The sequence below is a fragment of the Scleropages formosus genome, chromosome 12, assembly GCF_900964775.1.
Source record: "Scleropages formosus chromosome 12, fSclFor1.1, whole genome shotgun sequence".
Classification (NCBI taxonomy): domain Eukaryota; kingdom Metazoa; phylum Chordata; class Actinopteri; order Osteoglossiformes; family Osteoglossidae; genus Scleropages; species Scleropages formosus.
Genome location: NC_041817.1, coordinates 7,683,302 through 7,695,468, shown reverse-complemented (window position 1 = coordinate 7,695,468; position 12,167 = coordinate 7,683,302). Strand labels below are relative to the sequence as shown.

The 12,167-nt window shown below is 50.2% G+C and overlaps 2 protein-coding genes across 6 annotated transcripts; one reads left to right on the top strand and one right to left on the bottom strand.

Annotated features, from left to right (window-relative positions):
- Positions 1-1,198: 1,198 nt before the first annotated feature.
- rnf215 (ring finger protein 215) lies at positions 1,199-5,474 on the top strand. Of its 4 annotated transcripts, XM_018762412.2 has the most exons (10): positions 1,199-1,751; positions 2,238-2,375; positions 2,573-2,644; positions 2,759-2,844; positions 2,961-3,015; positions 3,186-3,290; positions 3,399-3,515; positions 3,620-3,763; positions 4,173-4,275; positions 4,486-5,474. In XM_018762412.2, exons 1-10 carry the CDS (start codon positions 1,470-1,472, stop codon positions 4,506-4,508), a joined length of 1,125 nt encoding a protein of 374 aa, XP_018617928.2. In that variant the 5' UTR covers positions 1,199-1,469; the 3' UTR covers positions 4,509-5,474. The 4 variants fall into 4 exon arrangements, with proteins under 4 accessions (XP_018617928.2, XP_018617925.2, XP_018617924.2 ...); XM_018762409.2 differs by having other exon boundaries at positions 3,186-3,515; positions 3,635-3,763; XM_018762408.2 differs by having other exon boundaries at positions 3,186-3,515.
- A 655-nt stretch (positions 5,475-6,129) lies between these two features.
- On the bottom strand, positions 6,130-11,451 carry ascc2 (activating signal cointegrator 1 complex subunit 2). 2 transcript variants are annotated; one of them, XM_029257067.1, is made up of 18 exons: positions 11,339-11,451; positions 11,021-11,179; positions 10,726-10,899; positions 10,501-10,630; positions 10,224-10,291; positions 10,017-10,130; positions 9,618-9,730; positions 9,390-9,464; positions 9,205-9,309; positions 8,998-9,066; positions 8,769-8,843; positions 8,419-8,632; positions 7,965-8,161; positions 7,694-7,813; positions 7,350-7,592; positions 7,160-7,250; positions 6,979-7,073; positions 6,130-6,864 (listed from the first exon to the last, which is right to left on the bottom strand). In XM_029257067.1, exons 1-18 carry the CDS (start codon positions 11,429-11,431, stop codon positions 6,693-6,695), a joined length of 2,307 nt encoding a protein of 768 aa, XP_029112900.1. In that variant the 5' UTR covers positions 11,432-11,451; the 3' UTR covers positions 6,130-6,692. The 2 variants fall into 2 exon arrangements, with proteins under 2 accessions (XP_029112900.1, XP_029112899.1); XM_029257066.1 differs by having other exon boundaries at positions 8,998-9,309.
- Positions 11,452-12,167: the final 716 nt, after the last annotated feature.

Sequence of the window (12,167 nt, the reverse complement as noted above, 5' to 3'; positions counted from 1 at the left end):
TTCGTTACATAGAAAATTGCATATTGTTTGGCAAAACGTTACCATTTTTTTCTTTGTGAAACCCAGGCCAATAAGTGGCCATATCAGAGCTCTGTCTGATTGTAAGTTAGAGAGTAGAGAAGAAATCTGTTAATAAGAAGGGTCAATGTAATGGTGCGGTACCACGAACAACATTTTTATAGACAGTATTACCAGTAACAGCACTGGGCCATATACACACAAAAAGGAATAACTAAATGCCATTTGCAACCTCCTATAAAGCATGACATACATGTATACATAATATGCTGCTTGTACATACAGACTGGCAATCCGACAACTCTTGAGCAACGTGTAATCAGTTTTGTTTCGCTTCAGCATGGTGTTAACGTGAATTAGGTCATTACGTTGAGAATGGCCAAGTGTGCTGACACACACAAGGAATTTGCTGTGGTTCTAGATGCTTCCAGTGTTTATAGACAACAAACAGCTGACACAGAAGAAATAAATAGCACATTTACAGAGTACACAAACACATACATTTTCAGAACCGCTTGTCCCATACAGGGTCGCGGGGGAACCGGAGCCTACCCGGTAACACAGGGCGTAAGGCCAGAGGGGGAGGGGACACACCCAGGACGGGACGCCAGTCTGTCGCAAGGCACCCCAAGCGGGACTCGAACCCCAGACCCACTCGAGAGCAGGACTGTGGTCCAACCCACTGCGCCACCGTACCCCCTTCATTCAAACATTAAACATTAAATACAACATTTTACAACTATCAAACATTACACAAACACGAGGAGTATAAATAGTAGTATAAATATTAAAAAAGTAAATAAATAAGAATTATCAAAATGATGGGATATTGTTGCACTGACAAGAGGAGACCTATAGGGGAGTGTTAACTGTTCATGAGAGTGATGGCCTGAGGGAAAAAACTGTGTACTGTCCTGTGTATGTATATAAATATGTATGTGTATATATGTAAATTTTATACATACATTTATTTATTTAGAGGAAAAAAAAAATCCCTCCCAAATTAGGGACAAAACTTTATTATATAACCCGTAAGAGGTAAAAACACCGCTGATTATGCAATCAACGTACACGCACTTTCCGAAGCCAATGCGCCGGACAAAAGTAATACGTTTATTTGCAGGTGGTTTACACTAAAGGATGAGCGCCGCTGGCCGACTGCCCTCAAGAAACCTTTTTGTCTGGGAGTGTCCTGCGGATGGAACCATGCCTACGGAACGGCAAAAACAGGCGCGTTCGGAGGCCAGGGTACCAGGCAGACGGCGAGGGCTGCAGCAGTTCCCCGGTCGGCCGCTAGATGGCGGGCTCGCCAGCCTCTGTGTTCCGGGCGACCAGGAAGCAGTACGGCTCGGATGTTTACATGGGCAGCGGCTCAGCGTCCACAAGCACCATGAGCCCGCGTTAGTGTGCCCTCATCGGACATTATCTGACACTTTATTCATCGCGGAGGAATGGCTGCCGATGGATGCTGGCGTTGCGTTTCCGTGCTGTGGGCCGTTGTGGCGCGCGCCTTCCTGCAGTGCGCCGCGGTGTCCGGCGCACAGCAGGTGGCCTCGACGTCATCATCGGCCGGACAGGTGGCCGCGGTGGAGGTTTTCCTGAAGGACCGCGCGCAGCTCACGGCCGCCCTGCAGGGGGAGGTCGTCGAGGGAAGCTGGCCTGGAGATGAGCGCGCGGCAGAGGACTTCAGGAAAGAGCTTCGCCGCGAAACTGTGCAAGGGCACCTGCGCGTAGTGAGTACAGCTCACCTGTACGGAGAGGCGGGATAGTGAGTGACGTGTGCGGTGACGTGGCGCTGCGTGTAGCCCCGCCCCCTGCATACGTCACCGCACTCAACGTGTCGTCATTACAGCAGAGAGATGACTTCATCTTATTGCTCATGATGTGCAAAAAAAAGAAAAAAAAGTTCTCACAGTGTGCAGTGCGTCCGGTCATTTTACAACACTTATCACTTTTAATGCATAACCTGAATAAGGATCGCAACGCCGTTTTTAAGCAACTGTCAATTTCAGAGCAACACGACTCTGACAGCAGTCTAAGACAGCATCCTCTGTAAAATACTGTATTTCCTTCTGACCTCTTAAAAACTTTTCTCATATTCCCGTTTTTCCTCTACGGAAAGCAGAATTAAAACGTCAGCTCGTGAGGCGTGCCCCGTGCCGGCTACGTGTCGCGCTGCACGTTGTAGTGATGTTACTTTCTCTGTGAACCACACTCAGGTGCAGGATGAAGAGTTAGACCTCCAGGACCAGCCTGAGGGCAAGGAGCCCTGGATCGGTGTCGTCCCAGTCAAGGTGGACGAGAGCGAAGCTCCAAATGGCAATCAGGAGTCCTTCGCCGCCGCGGTCGTAAACAGGGTCAGTTCAAAAGGGAAAGGCGGACAGCGCAACGCCATCCCTCCTGTCCTGAGTCTTTCTTAAGTTGCATGAAGAAATGGATGAAAAATCCCCTTCCCTAACTGCCTGTCCATGAACAGTAAGCGGGAATGAGTAGTCTAGTCGACGTAAAAAAGGTGAAATGGCACTAAGTGCCATTTGATTACCGTTGCTTGCAGATGAAACGGGCCCTTGTGCTGGGCGCCTCTGCCCTCATCATCCTGGCGCTCAACCAGAACACCATCCGGGAGGTAGGTTGTCCTCACGCTGCCCAGATGGCCTGGGCACAGCCAACTCACTTTCACACGAGCTGCTGTCTGTACTGAGTCTCTTTGTCCTTTTTTTTTTTTTTTCTTCTGCTATAGATGGACCTCTCGCAAGTCCTTTCCAAGCCAGTCATAGTGATCCAGACATCAGAAAATGTCACCAAACTGATCGGAGCGCTGCTAAGGTATTGTCCTTTTCGCTGCAACACGAGCAGAGCGCTCTCCTGTTCCGCCGCTGGTGTCAGGCCGCGCACGCAGCCGTAATCCAGTCTTAACCAAGGTATGAAATTGTTCTTCACAGAGGTCTGCAGGCAACAGCAAAAATAACATACAAGACAATCCTCCAGGATAATCTGGTACGGTAGAGAAAGTCATTTGCAGTAATTGCAGTATAAATATCCAGTCATAATAGTTACTGGAAAGTTGCTTATCTACCGTTTTCATAGGTGTCAGTTAAATAATAATAATAATATAAAGACGGTGTGGCGGATTGCAGTTAACGCGTTCTTTTTAATCTGATGGTTAGGGGGCAACGTTGACACTGTGGTCCAGCTGTGGACGGTCAAGAGGGGGGCTGTATGGGGAGTGGCAGGGGGTCATCTGCACTGGAGAGACCAACTCCCAGGTCCAAGTAGGTCCTCCTGATGCCAGAGAGCTCAGAGTGAGAGTGGTCAGGCCTGGCAGCAGAGACTCACAGCTGGAAGGGCACCGAACTATAACTGTCCCGCTTCGTCCGCAGAAGTACCTCCAGCAGCTGTGGAACACGGTGCTGTGGGTGGCCATGATCCTGTGCACCGGTGTCATTGTTCAGGCCCGCTGGCAGTACCGGGACCGTCAAGGCAACGATGACGTGGAGGTGACGCACCTTCTCCTTTCCCCTTATGCCTTGCCGTGTTCTCAGCTCATGTCAGAAAATCATGCAAGCGTCACATCCAACGTAAAACTGTCCAACCTTTCCAGTTACTCCCCAAACAGGACATCCTGAGGAGGCTGGCAGCCCTGAAAACCAGGAAGTACCACCCACCCAAAGCGTGGTGCGATGCGGGCCAGGCGGGAGATGCAGATAACTGTGCTGTTTGCCTTGAGCAGTTCTACAACAACCAGGTCCGTGTGCCAGCGGCGACCTGCCCGCTGTAATGGTCCGGTTCGGGTCTCGAGGAGGTGGCTCAACGTCAGTCTTTGCTGCGTTCGTTTGGAGCTCGGAATTCACTCGTGGCCCTGAGGGCTGCAGTATCCGCAGGTTTTTCTTTCTGCCTAGACGCTTAACTCGACTCATTCAAGTTACGGAAATAGACTGTGCGCTCTGTCCCTTGCTCTTCATATTGAGGCCATTCGTGGTTTCAGACTCTAAAACCTCCCCGTTTTGGGATCCCAGAAAAATGGCTGATTTAGATGTGCTTATGAGATTGGGGAACCAACATGAAAAACCCTACAGATAAAAAGTGTTAATATTGCTTGTATAGCGGGGGGGGTCCTGTGCGGTGACACGTGGCATATGCGTGCTCCCCTGCAGTGTCTGCGCGTGTTGCCATGCATGCACGAGTTCCACAGGGACTGCGTGGACCCCTGGCTGCTCCTGCAGCAGACCTGCCCTCTCTGCAAGCGCAGCATTTTGGGTGAGTACCTCTAAAAGCACTTTGATTCCTTTTCCCGTTTCGGACCCGGTCGAGAGCACGTTCGCCGTTACCCGGTCTTGCCAAAGAGGACATGATGGGAGCGGGTCTGTTCATTTGCAAAATGATGAGCTCATCTGTGTGGTCACCTGCCAAATTCCATGGCTCTGACTTGGTGATCACTCTCACTGGCCTTCAATGCTTTGCCTCTAGGTAATTTGCGTAAGGAGAGCTAACGCCACGGCCCCCGGTGGACCGGACTCACGAAGGGATCAGTGCTTGTCCTCCCCCGCTGACTCTCACTCTGGCAGTTCAGACCTGTCCTTCTGTGCTACAGAGCGAGGGACTGTGTTCGGGCTCAGAACCACGCCTGGACTGACGTATGCCTGCTGGGGCCCATGGCCTTGAAGACCCTGTGTGCGTACCGTACAACTACCATAGTGTGTAGTTTATTGGGTCTGCTCCTCTACAGTCCTTTTACGTTCTCTTTAGGCATGTCACGTGTTTGTACGAAAGACACAGCTTTAAGTGGTCCTGCCTAGGCACCAGTGGCCTAAAACATTATGATTTAGAATTCCTTTGACCGATGTGAATAGATGACAGATTTTTTTGAAAGTACTGTATTAATCTGTCCTGGAATTCCTTGGATATTTGCTGACCAAAAACCAGACTGAGCTGAAAGTTAATACAGTACATGCTTGAGTAATTCATCTTTGTGTGATCACTGAACTCTTTACTGAAGCTCCCGTGGCTTACGCCCCCCCCCAGGCTAATATTCTAATACATTATAATGCGACAGTTTTTCCCAAAGGAAATGCTTGCCGTTCATCTTAACAAATCTACATTTACTTAGCAGATGCTTTTCTCCAAATCGACTTCCAGTGGATACTATGTAGCGTTATCAACCCACACACCTTATTCACCAAGGTGACTTACACATCTGAGAAAGTAAATCTGGTAAATTTACTTATAAGCATTTTAATAGGGAGCTAATGGGGCGGTAAAGTAAGTTAATTTGCTCATAGTACAAATTAAATTAAAAACTAAAATCTCTGTTTGATGAAGTTAAAGGGCAGGGAAAATGGTGCACAGCAGAAATGACCCAAACTCCTTCCTGGAGGGATCTAATGCAATGTTGCATTTTTTTTTTTTTTTTTTTTTTTTTTAAAAATAGACCCAAATGAACTTTTTCCTCAGCGAAAAGTAAGGTGACTGCTTGTTTAAGATGTGATTATTGAAGGCTGAGGATAAAGAGTAGTAAACAGTAAAATGCGTTGTACAAGGTCCAGAAATAACTATTTCTGCAGCTCCGACACCTTTAAGGAGAAAAGACATGGTCTACAGCAGCACATTTCCAAGCGATAAAATTGTTGCAAGGTAAAAACACCTTTCGCTTCACCTGCCATCACAGAGACAAGGAGTCCGGATATAGGGAGTCCTACACCCATGCTGCTGTCGTTCCCGTTTCTCAGATTTCACACTTTACTCCAGTCACCTGTTAAATACATATATACCTGTTCACACTCTTGCATCTAACAGAGCAATAAAACACAGCAGTCCTAAATTACACCGCTTCAGCAGGACTCAAAAATGATAGCATGTTTATTTTTTGACACATCAATACAAAGCACTCTGAAGTACAAATTTTGATGAAAAACCCTCATCTGTTTAATTACGTCCTTGCACATTAAGAGCTGAGCGCGTCAACCCAGGAACCTCGACTGGACTGTTTTTTTTCCCCGTGACAGCCCTCAGCCCTTTAGCGCTCTTACACACGGTGCACTTCCAGTATTGCTCATTTACACTACTCTGCCCTTCCTCCTGCCTGCCTCTTCAAGTATGTACTTATGATTTATGTCAGTCTCTAAAGTTTTTTTTTTTTTTTTTTTAATGCAGGGATACCTTCTAAGGCTGGACATCCAAATTTGGTGCTTGAGCTGATTGTTTGATGTTCATTTAATGTCAGAGAAGTCGTTTACCTCACTCCACTCTTAATAAATGGATTATGTTACATGCCAGAAAGTGTGTGTTTTTTGTGTCAGCCCTGCACGTTGCCAGAGAGTGAAATCAGTCACTCGCGCCTCTTCTAACTGGGAAGGAGGTTATTTCTGGGTCACTCCAGTACCTGCGCCAACTGTGCAACTCCTTATAAGCCCCACCTGAGATTGTATCCACAGAACATGAGGTGCAAAGAAATAAAACACTTTTTTTTTTTTTTTTAAAAAAGAAATTAAAGTATCCCAGATGGGGTCTCTCATGGGGGAGAAAAGAAAGGGATGTTCTTGCACAGTGGAACCAGCACAGCTGAGGCACGCAGCGGGATATGGAACCCAGAGGCAAAACGGTGATTCCTTCCCTTTTAGATACCAAAGTCTGGGCTGTCCTTCCGGATGGCTGCCTTCAGTGTCCATGGAGTGCTGTCAGGAGGGGATCATGCCTTTGTTCCTCTTGCGGTCAGCCATGACCCTGCGACTGTGGTTGGCATTGCGACTCTTGTTGGCCTCCTTCCTGCGTCGCTCCACAACGGTATCCTGGGTCTGGCCCTGTCCCTTGGGGCGGCCCATCACATTGCTGACCGGCTCAGGCCTGTACCTGGAACCACAGACAACACAACACATTCAGACACCCCCCTCTGGTTCTACTTCTGGCATCTGTGATTGTGTGCATGAGTGAGGGAGAAAATTTAAAAGAAGTATAGTGGCACACCCTCTCCTGCTTTGCATGGCTGCTCTCCTGGCCTCTGCACGCTCCCTCAGTACTGCTGGATCCTGCACAAAGTGGTCCTTCTTCACACCATCATCCTAGAGAGGGGGATACAAACATGGGTTGAGTGAGGGCAAAGCAAACTATCACCAGTGTGATGCTCTCCTCTGTAGCACATCCACACCTTATTTTCTTCCTCCTCTTCATCCTCTTCGCTTTCCTCCTTGTCCTGGGCTTGTCTGCCCGATCGCAGGACCTGAGGGATGGTGAATGGTCTGTGGGGAGATAAGGACAGGAGATCAGCACAGAGCACACATGCCTGACAGGTCACACACATACATCAGGGAGGACATGACAAAGTCCCATGAACCAACCTGCGGTTTAACAAGTCACTGTCCTCATCCAGGTCATTGGCCCCCACTTGGTTGACATCGTAGGTGTCATCGTACTCGTCGTCGTAGTCATCTGCAGCATAGGCGGCTCCCGCCTCACCCCCAATCTTGGCCCCTGCGGCCACAAGCACCTCATCTACCACCGTGTCGTAGGCTTGGTAGCGTCCCCGCTGTTCCTCTATGTGCCGCTTGTCATCGAGTGTAGCACGGACACTCTCTGCCTGTCTGAAAATTCATCAACCGTTACAACAGCAACCTGGGCAGACTGGACAGACCCTGACATATCCACACAGAATGTCATGTGCTGAAGCTTTGGGCCTCCTTACTTCTTGCCTCTCCAGACACGAGACGTGTCCACATTGTCTCGATGAAAGACATCGAACTCGTCATCGTCAAACACATTGGATCGGCTGCTGAGCACGGGAGGCAGTTCCTCTTTTGGCGGCCTGAGAGATGGAACACGAAGAACCCCCATCACAGTGAGCAGAAACACATCCCTCAAAGCCGTGTGTCCTTAAAAACGCACAAGATCACATCATGGGGACAGACACTGCCAGCATATCAGCTCCTGCGGGACAAGTGTGCCTACAGCCCCACCTGGGCAAACTTCGGTCCATCTCAGCCAGCGCAGAAGTTAGCCTGTCCTCCAGGATGTTGTTGATGACCACCTCAGAGTTGTAGCCATACTCCTGCAGGCAGGCAAGGAGGAAGCCCTCGCCCAGGTCAGGGAGCAGGTCCTTGATGTGAGACAGCAGGGACTCCATCTCTCCGGTGCTCAGCGTGCAGAGTAGCCCCTGCAGGCAAAGAGTTTCCTGCATCACAGAGCTAGGAATTCCAGATCCCTCAGTCTACACAAAGCCCATTTTACTGCACTCCAGTGAAGATCCTCATAACAGTGCTGCTGCTCAAAAAAAATGGTAGGGTACCAAATAAAATTTGGAAACTGCGTATTGGTGTGGTCTGGCAATAAGCGGTAAGGTTGTTTACCCTTTCCTTTCACCCATCCCAGAGTGTCTTTTACTTGTGAATGGGAGTGGGGCTCTAAACGTACATTGTCCTCCCTCTGTGGTGTGTCCACAGGGGCCACAGCACCCTTCTGGAGCTCCTCCACTGGATTAGGCTCCCTCTCAGCTTGAGTTTGCCCACCCCCCGTCCAGTCTCTTGGGGCTGCTTTGTTCAGGGGGGCCAGACGGGGCGGCGTCCTGCCCACGGTCTCCCAAGCTGACTCCACACCCTGCAGCAGGTAGGATGTCCTAGTCTCATCTCTGCGAAGGAGGACACCATTAAGGAAGACACTGCTGATGAGCGAGGCTTGGAGAGGGTGTACGTTTCTGCTCAAGTGCTTCAAAGTCAGCAACCAGCCCACTGGGGGGCCACTGCCCTGGGCTGTGTGGAGGATACAGGAGAGGGAAGGCTTGCTGCAAGAGGCTGATGTCATCTGCTACTGGGAACTGCTCATCATAGTCAGCGAGGAACCTGGGCACAGGAAGCAGGCCATCGTCACACACCCGTGGCAAGCGCATTAAAGAGACACGGTGAAATACCTCTTCTATACGAGGAGGAGATCCACACACACATTCAGCATCAGTCTAGAGAGGTTAATGCTCAAGTTTAGCTGGTTGAACCACACCTTTTCTCCTGGAGGAAAATGGTGAGGATCTGTAGGAAATCTTCCACAAATGTCTGGATATTCTCAGAGCTGTAAACCATCAACACAGAAGCCTTCATTAAACTAGAGCGACAAACATGCTGTAAACCATTCTTACAGCCTATTGTGCCTAACACGAGCACAAGTGAACCGATGTAGAAAGCAGCTGCATGACAGACGGACTCCGACCCTTCCAAGATGGGCTGCAGGCACGTGTGCTGGAGGAGCAGGTGGACGATCTCTACCATCTTCCTGCGGGAATGGGACACCCTCCTCCACAGGTCCTCCTGTAGGCTGGGAGCATGGAAATGAGTGTCTGCATCTCAATCCACCAGCCTTGGACTTTAGCAACACTAGTGTACATTGACACCGACCTTTTGTCATCAAAGTTCCTCTTTCTCACAGCTTTCTCCATGTCAGGCACCACCATCTCATAGAAGGAGACCAGTCTAGCAAGCGAATCAGGCAAGTTGGCTTGGGCACATTTTGATTCACTTTCACAGTTTAACTTCTCACACCACTTTTGCATTTTAATTAAATAAAGTCAACAGCTCTTTTTTTTTTTCTTCTTTCCCCCCTCTTTTCTACAGCAGGTCTCTCACCTGCTCAGGAAGCCATGTGACTGGAAGGTGGCACAGGCAGCTGGGAAAATATCCAGGAAGGAGTAAATGGTAGAACAGGTGTCACAAAGATACAAGACGAGGTCCACCAGGTCCTGAAGTGGAGAAACGCAAGGCAATGGCATACTTTATACCAAGCGCAGTAAACACACTGATTTACGCCAACAAAGTTCCCCCAACATTACTCAACGGAACCCTCTGCTGGAAACAAGACAAGACATCCTACCACAACACAATTTATAAATCCACTATATATAATGTCAGTCTGTAAAAAAAAAGTTCTCTTTGTGCAAGATTAACACAGATTGCGCACAAGAATGTCACTGACGTCTGAAATTGCGTGACGGTTTTCATAAGTGTCACTGCGGTTGTGTTAGTTACCTCCTGGCTCATCGTCATGGCGGTTGCTGTCGCTCGAGCCTCCAGCTTCAGAGGCTCGTTGGCTGCAGCTCCTTCCTGCTGGAGCCCACACCTCTCCAGGATCGTGTTCAAGACCTGGAGAAAAAGGACCGTGCGGCAAATGGGTCTGATATGCGGCGACTATCCGCGCTGTAAGGTGAGCTGTCCAGTAGCATGCGTGTCCTGTACCTGCATGATCGTGGGCACTGCCTCATCCAAGTCACTGTAATAACTAGGCTGTTGAATGAATATGTTCTCTGGAAAACAGAAGGGATGTCACCTTAGCGCAGCTGCAACGCACCACCAGGCAATCAGAGCCTATTCACAAAGAACACAAGACCCGGAGGCACACCATCGGGACTTTCCTGAGCTCATTCCCGAGTGACTTTACCGCCCGATGTTTCTCAGGAAATCAACTGGCGGCACAAAAGTCCTTAAAACGGACGGAAATAACAGACCAACTCACCAATCATTTTGTGCAGCAGTTGAGAATTCCCTTTGCCAAACAACACACAGAGGTCCAAGATCTTAGGAATGTCAAACAGGAAGTTGTTGTAGATAATTTCTCCGAAAACGGTCGGAGTAAAGAAGTTCTCCTGAGAGCAGCGGGAGGATAATCGTTAGATCGACCCTCCTAACTACCCACCGTGTCGTTGCCGTGCAAAGAGAAACGTGGGCGAGGGGCCCCCACCTTGGATTCTTTGTGCGTCGCCATCCTGAGGAAGGACATGAAGACGGCACGGTGGAGGCGCTTCTGCATGTCAGCCACGGCGGGCGAGGCAGGCAGCGCGGCGGGGTCCAGGCCCCTAGGGGCGTGGCGCAGGTACGAGTCCAGACACCTCTGCAGCGATTCATCAAACACCACCTGCAAGACCAGGGGAGAGCAGCGCACATGCACAGGTGCGCTTGGCGGAGCGGCGAGGCGCCGCAGGAGACCGAGAGCCCACCGGCACCCGGGTTCGGAGCAGCGGCGGCACGGGACCGACCTGGCACCAGAACTTGTCGTGCGGCAGAGCCAGCAGCCAATCCAGGTCCTCAGCGATAAACTGGGCATGTTCCAGAAACTCCTCGACGAGAGCAGGCGAGCCATTCGCGCGTGGAGGTCTGTAGGCCACGAAGGAGCGCTTCTCCATGCGATGGGGGTGCTGCTGGGCACATACACACACACACCACAGGAAAATCACTGTGCCTGCAAAGGCCAGAGAGGACACTGACTGATACTTTGCCGTGTTAGTGGACTCTACGGTACTGATCTGAGAGGTCATGCTGTGCTGTGTGTGTGGTCTGGCTGGAGGAACACAGACCAGCGCCGGCAGGCTGCGCTCCCCGTCATCATCGGGCCCGCGGGGCTCCGTCACTCGGCGCTCGTCCAGCGGCACCGCCACCACACTCTCCATCACCGCCGGCCCGGGGGGTCTCACAGCTACGGGATCAACGACACAGTCAGCAGAGCCATGAGGAACTCCACACAAAAGGCATGATGACAGGGAGGGAGAAAGGAATCCGGTCAGTCCGAACTCGGCCCGTCGCGACACGACACGTTTTCAACGACGGACAAACGAAACGTACGAATCGAAAGTGCGCATCAGCACTCGCTCGCGACAACTTTTTTTTACGAAACTTCTTCTTGTGTTGTTGCTCGACTCCATTTATCAATCATTTATGCTTACGAGTCAACAGAAGCGAGATGTACGAGTAACAAACACGAACAACTGATTGAATCATACATTATATTATGCTGGTCCGCGGCATCTGTCGGTGAACTCACGCTCCGCGTTTTCCTGCCCTTCGCTCCTGTCACCATCAGTGACGCGCTCGAGCTGCGCTCCTACTTCCGCCTCGCTCTTCTTCGCTGGTTTCTGAAAGCGGAAGGGAGCCGAGAAGTGCACAGCGCCCCCTACGTCTGGGGGGGGGGGGGGGGGGGGGGGGGGGGGGTGACTGGTGAAACAGCGCCGCCCTAAAAAGCTACTGCACTGCACAGCACTGTACTGTACTTTACTATACCGTACTTCCTCCAGTCTTCTCCACTACTTGTAAGATATCAAGGGACCAAAAATATAAATCATAATATTCAATGACGTTATGCACACGTTCGCTCGAATATTTAGTGGAACATTCCCCCACTTGTCACAC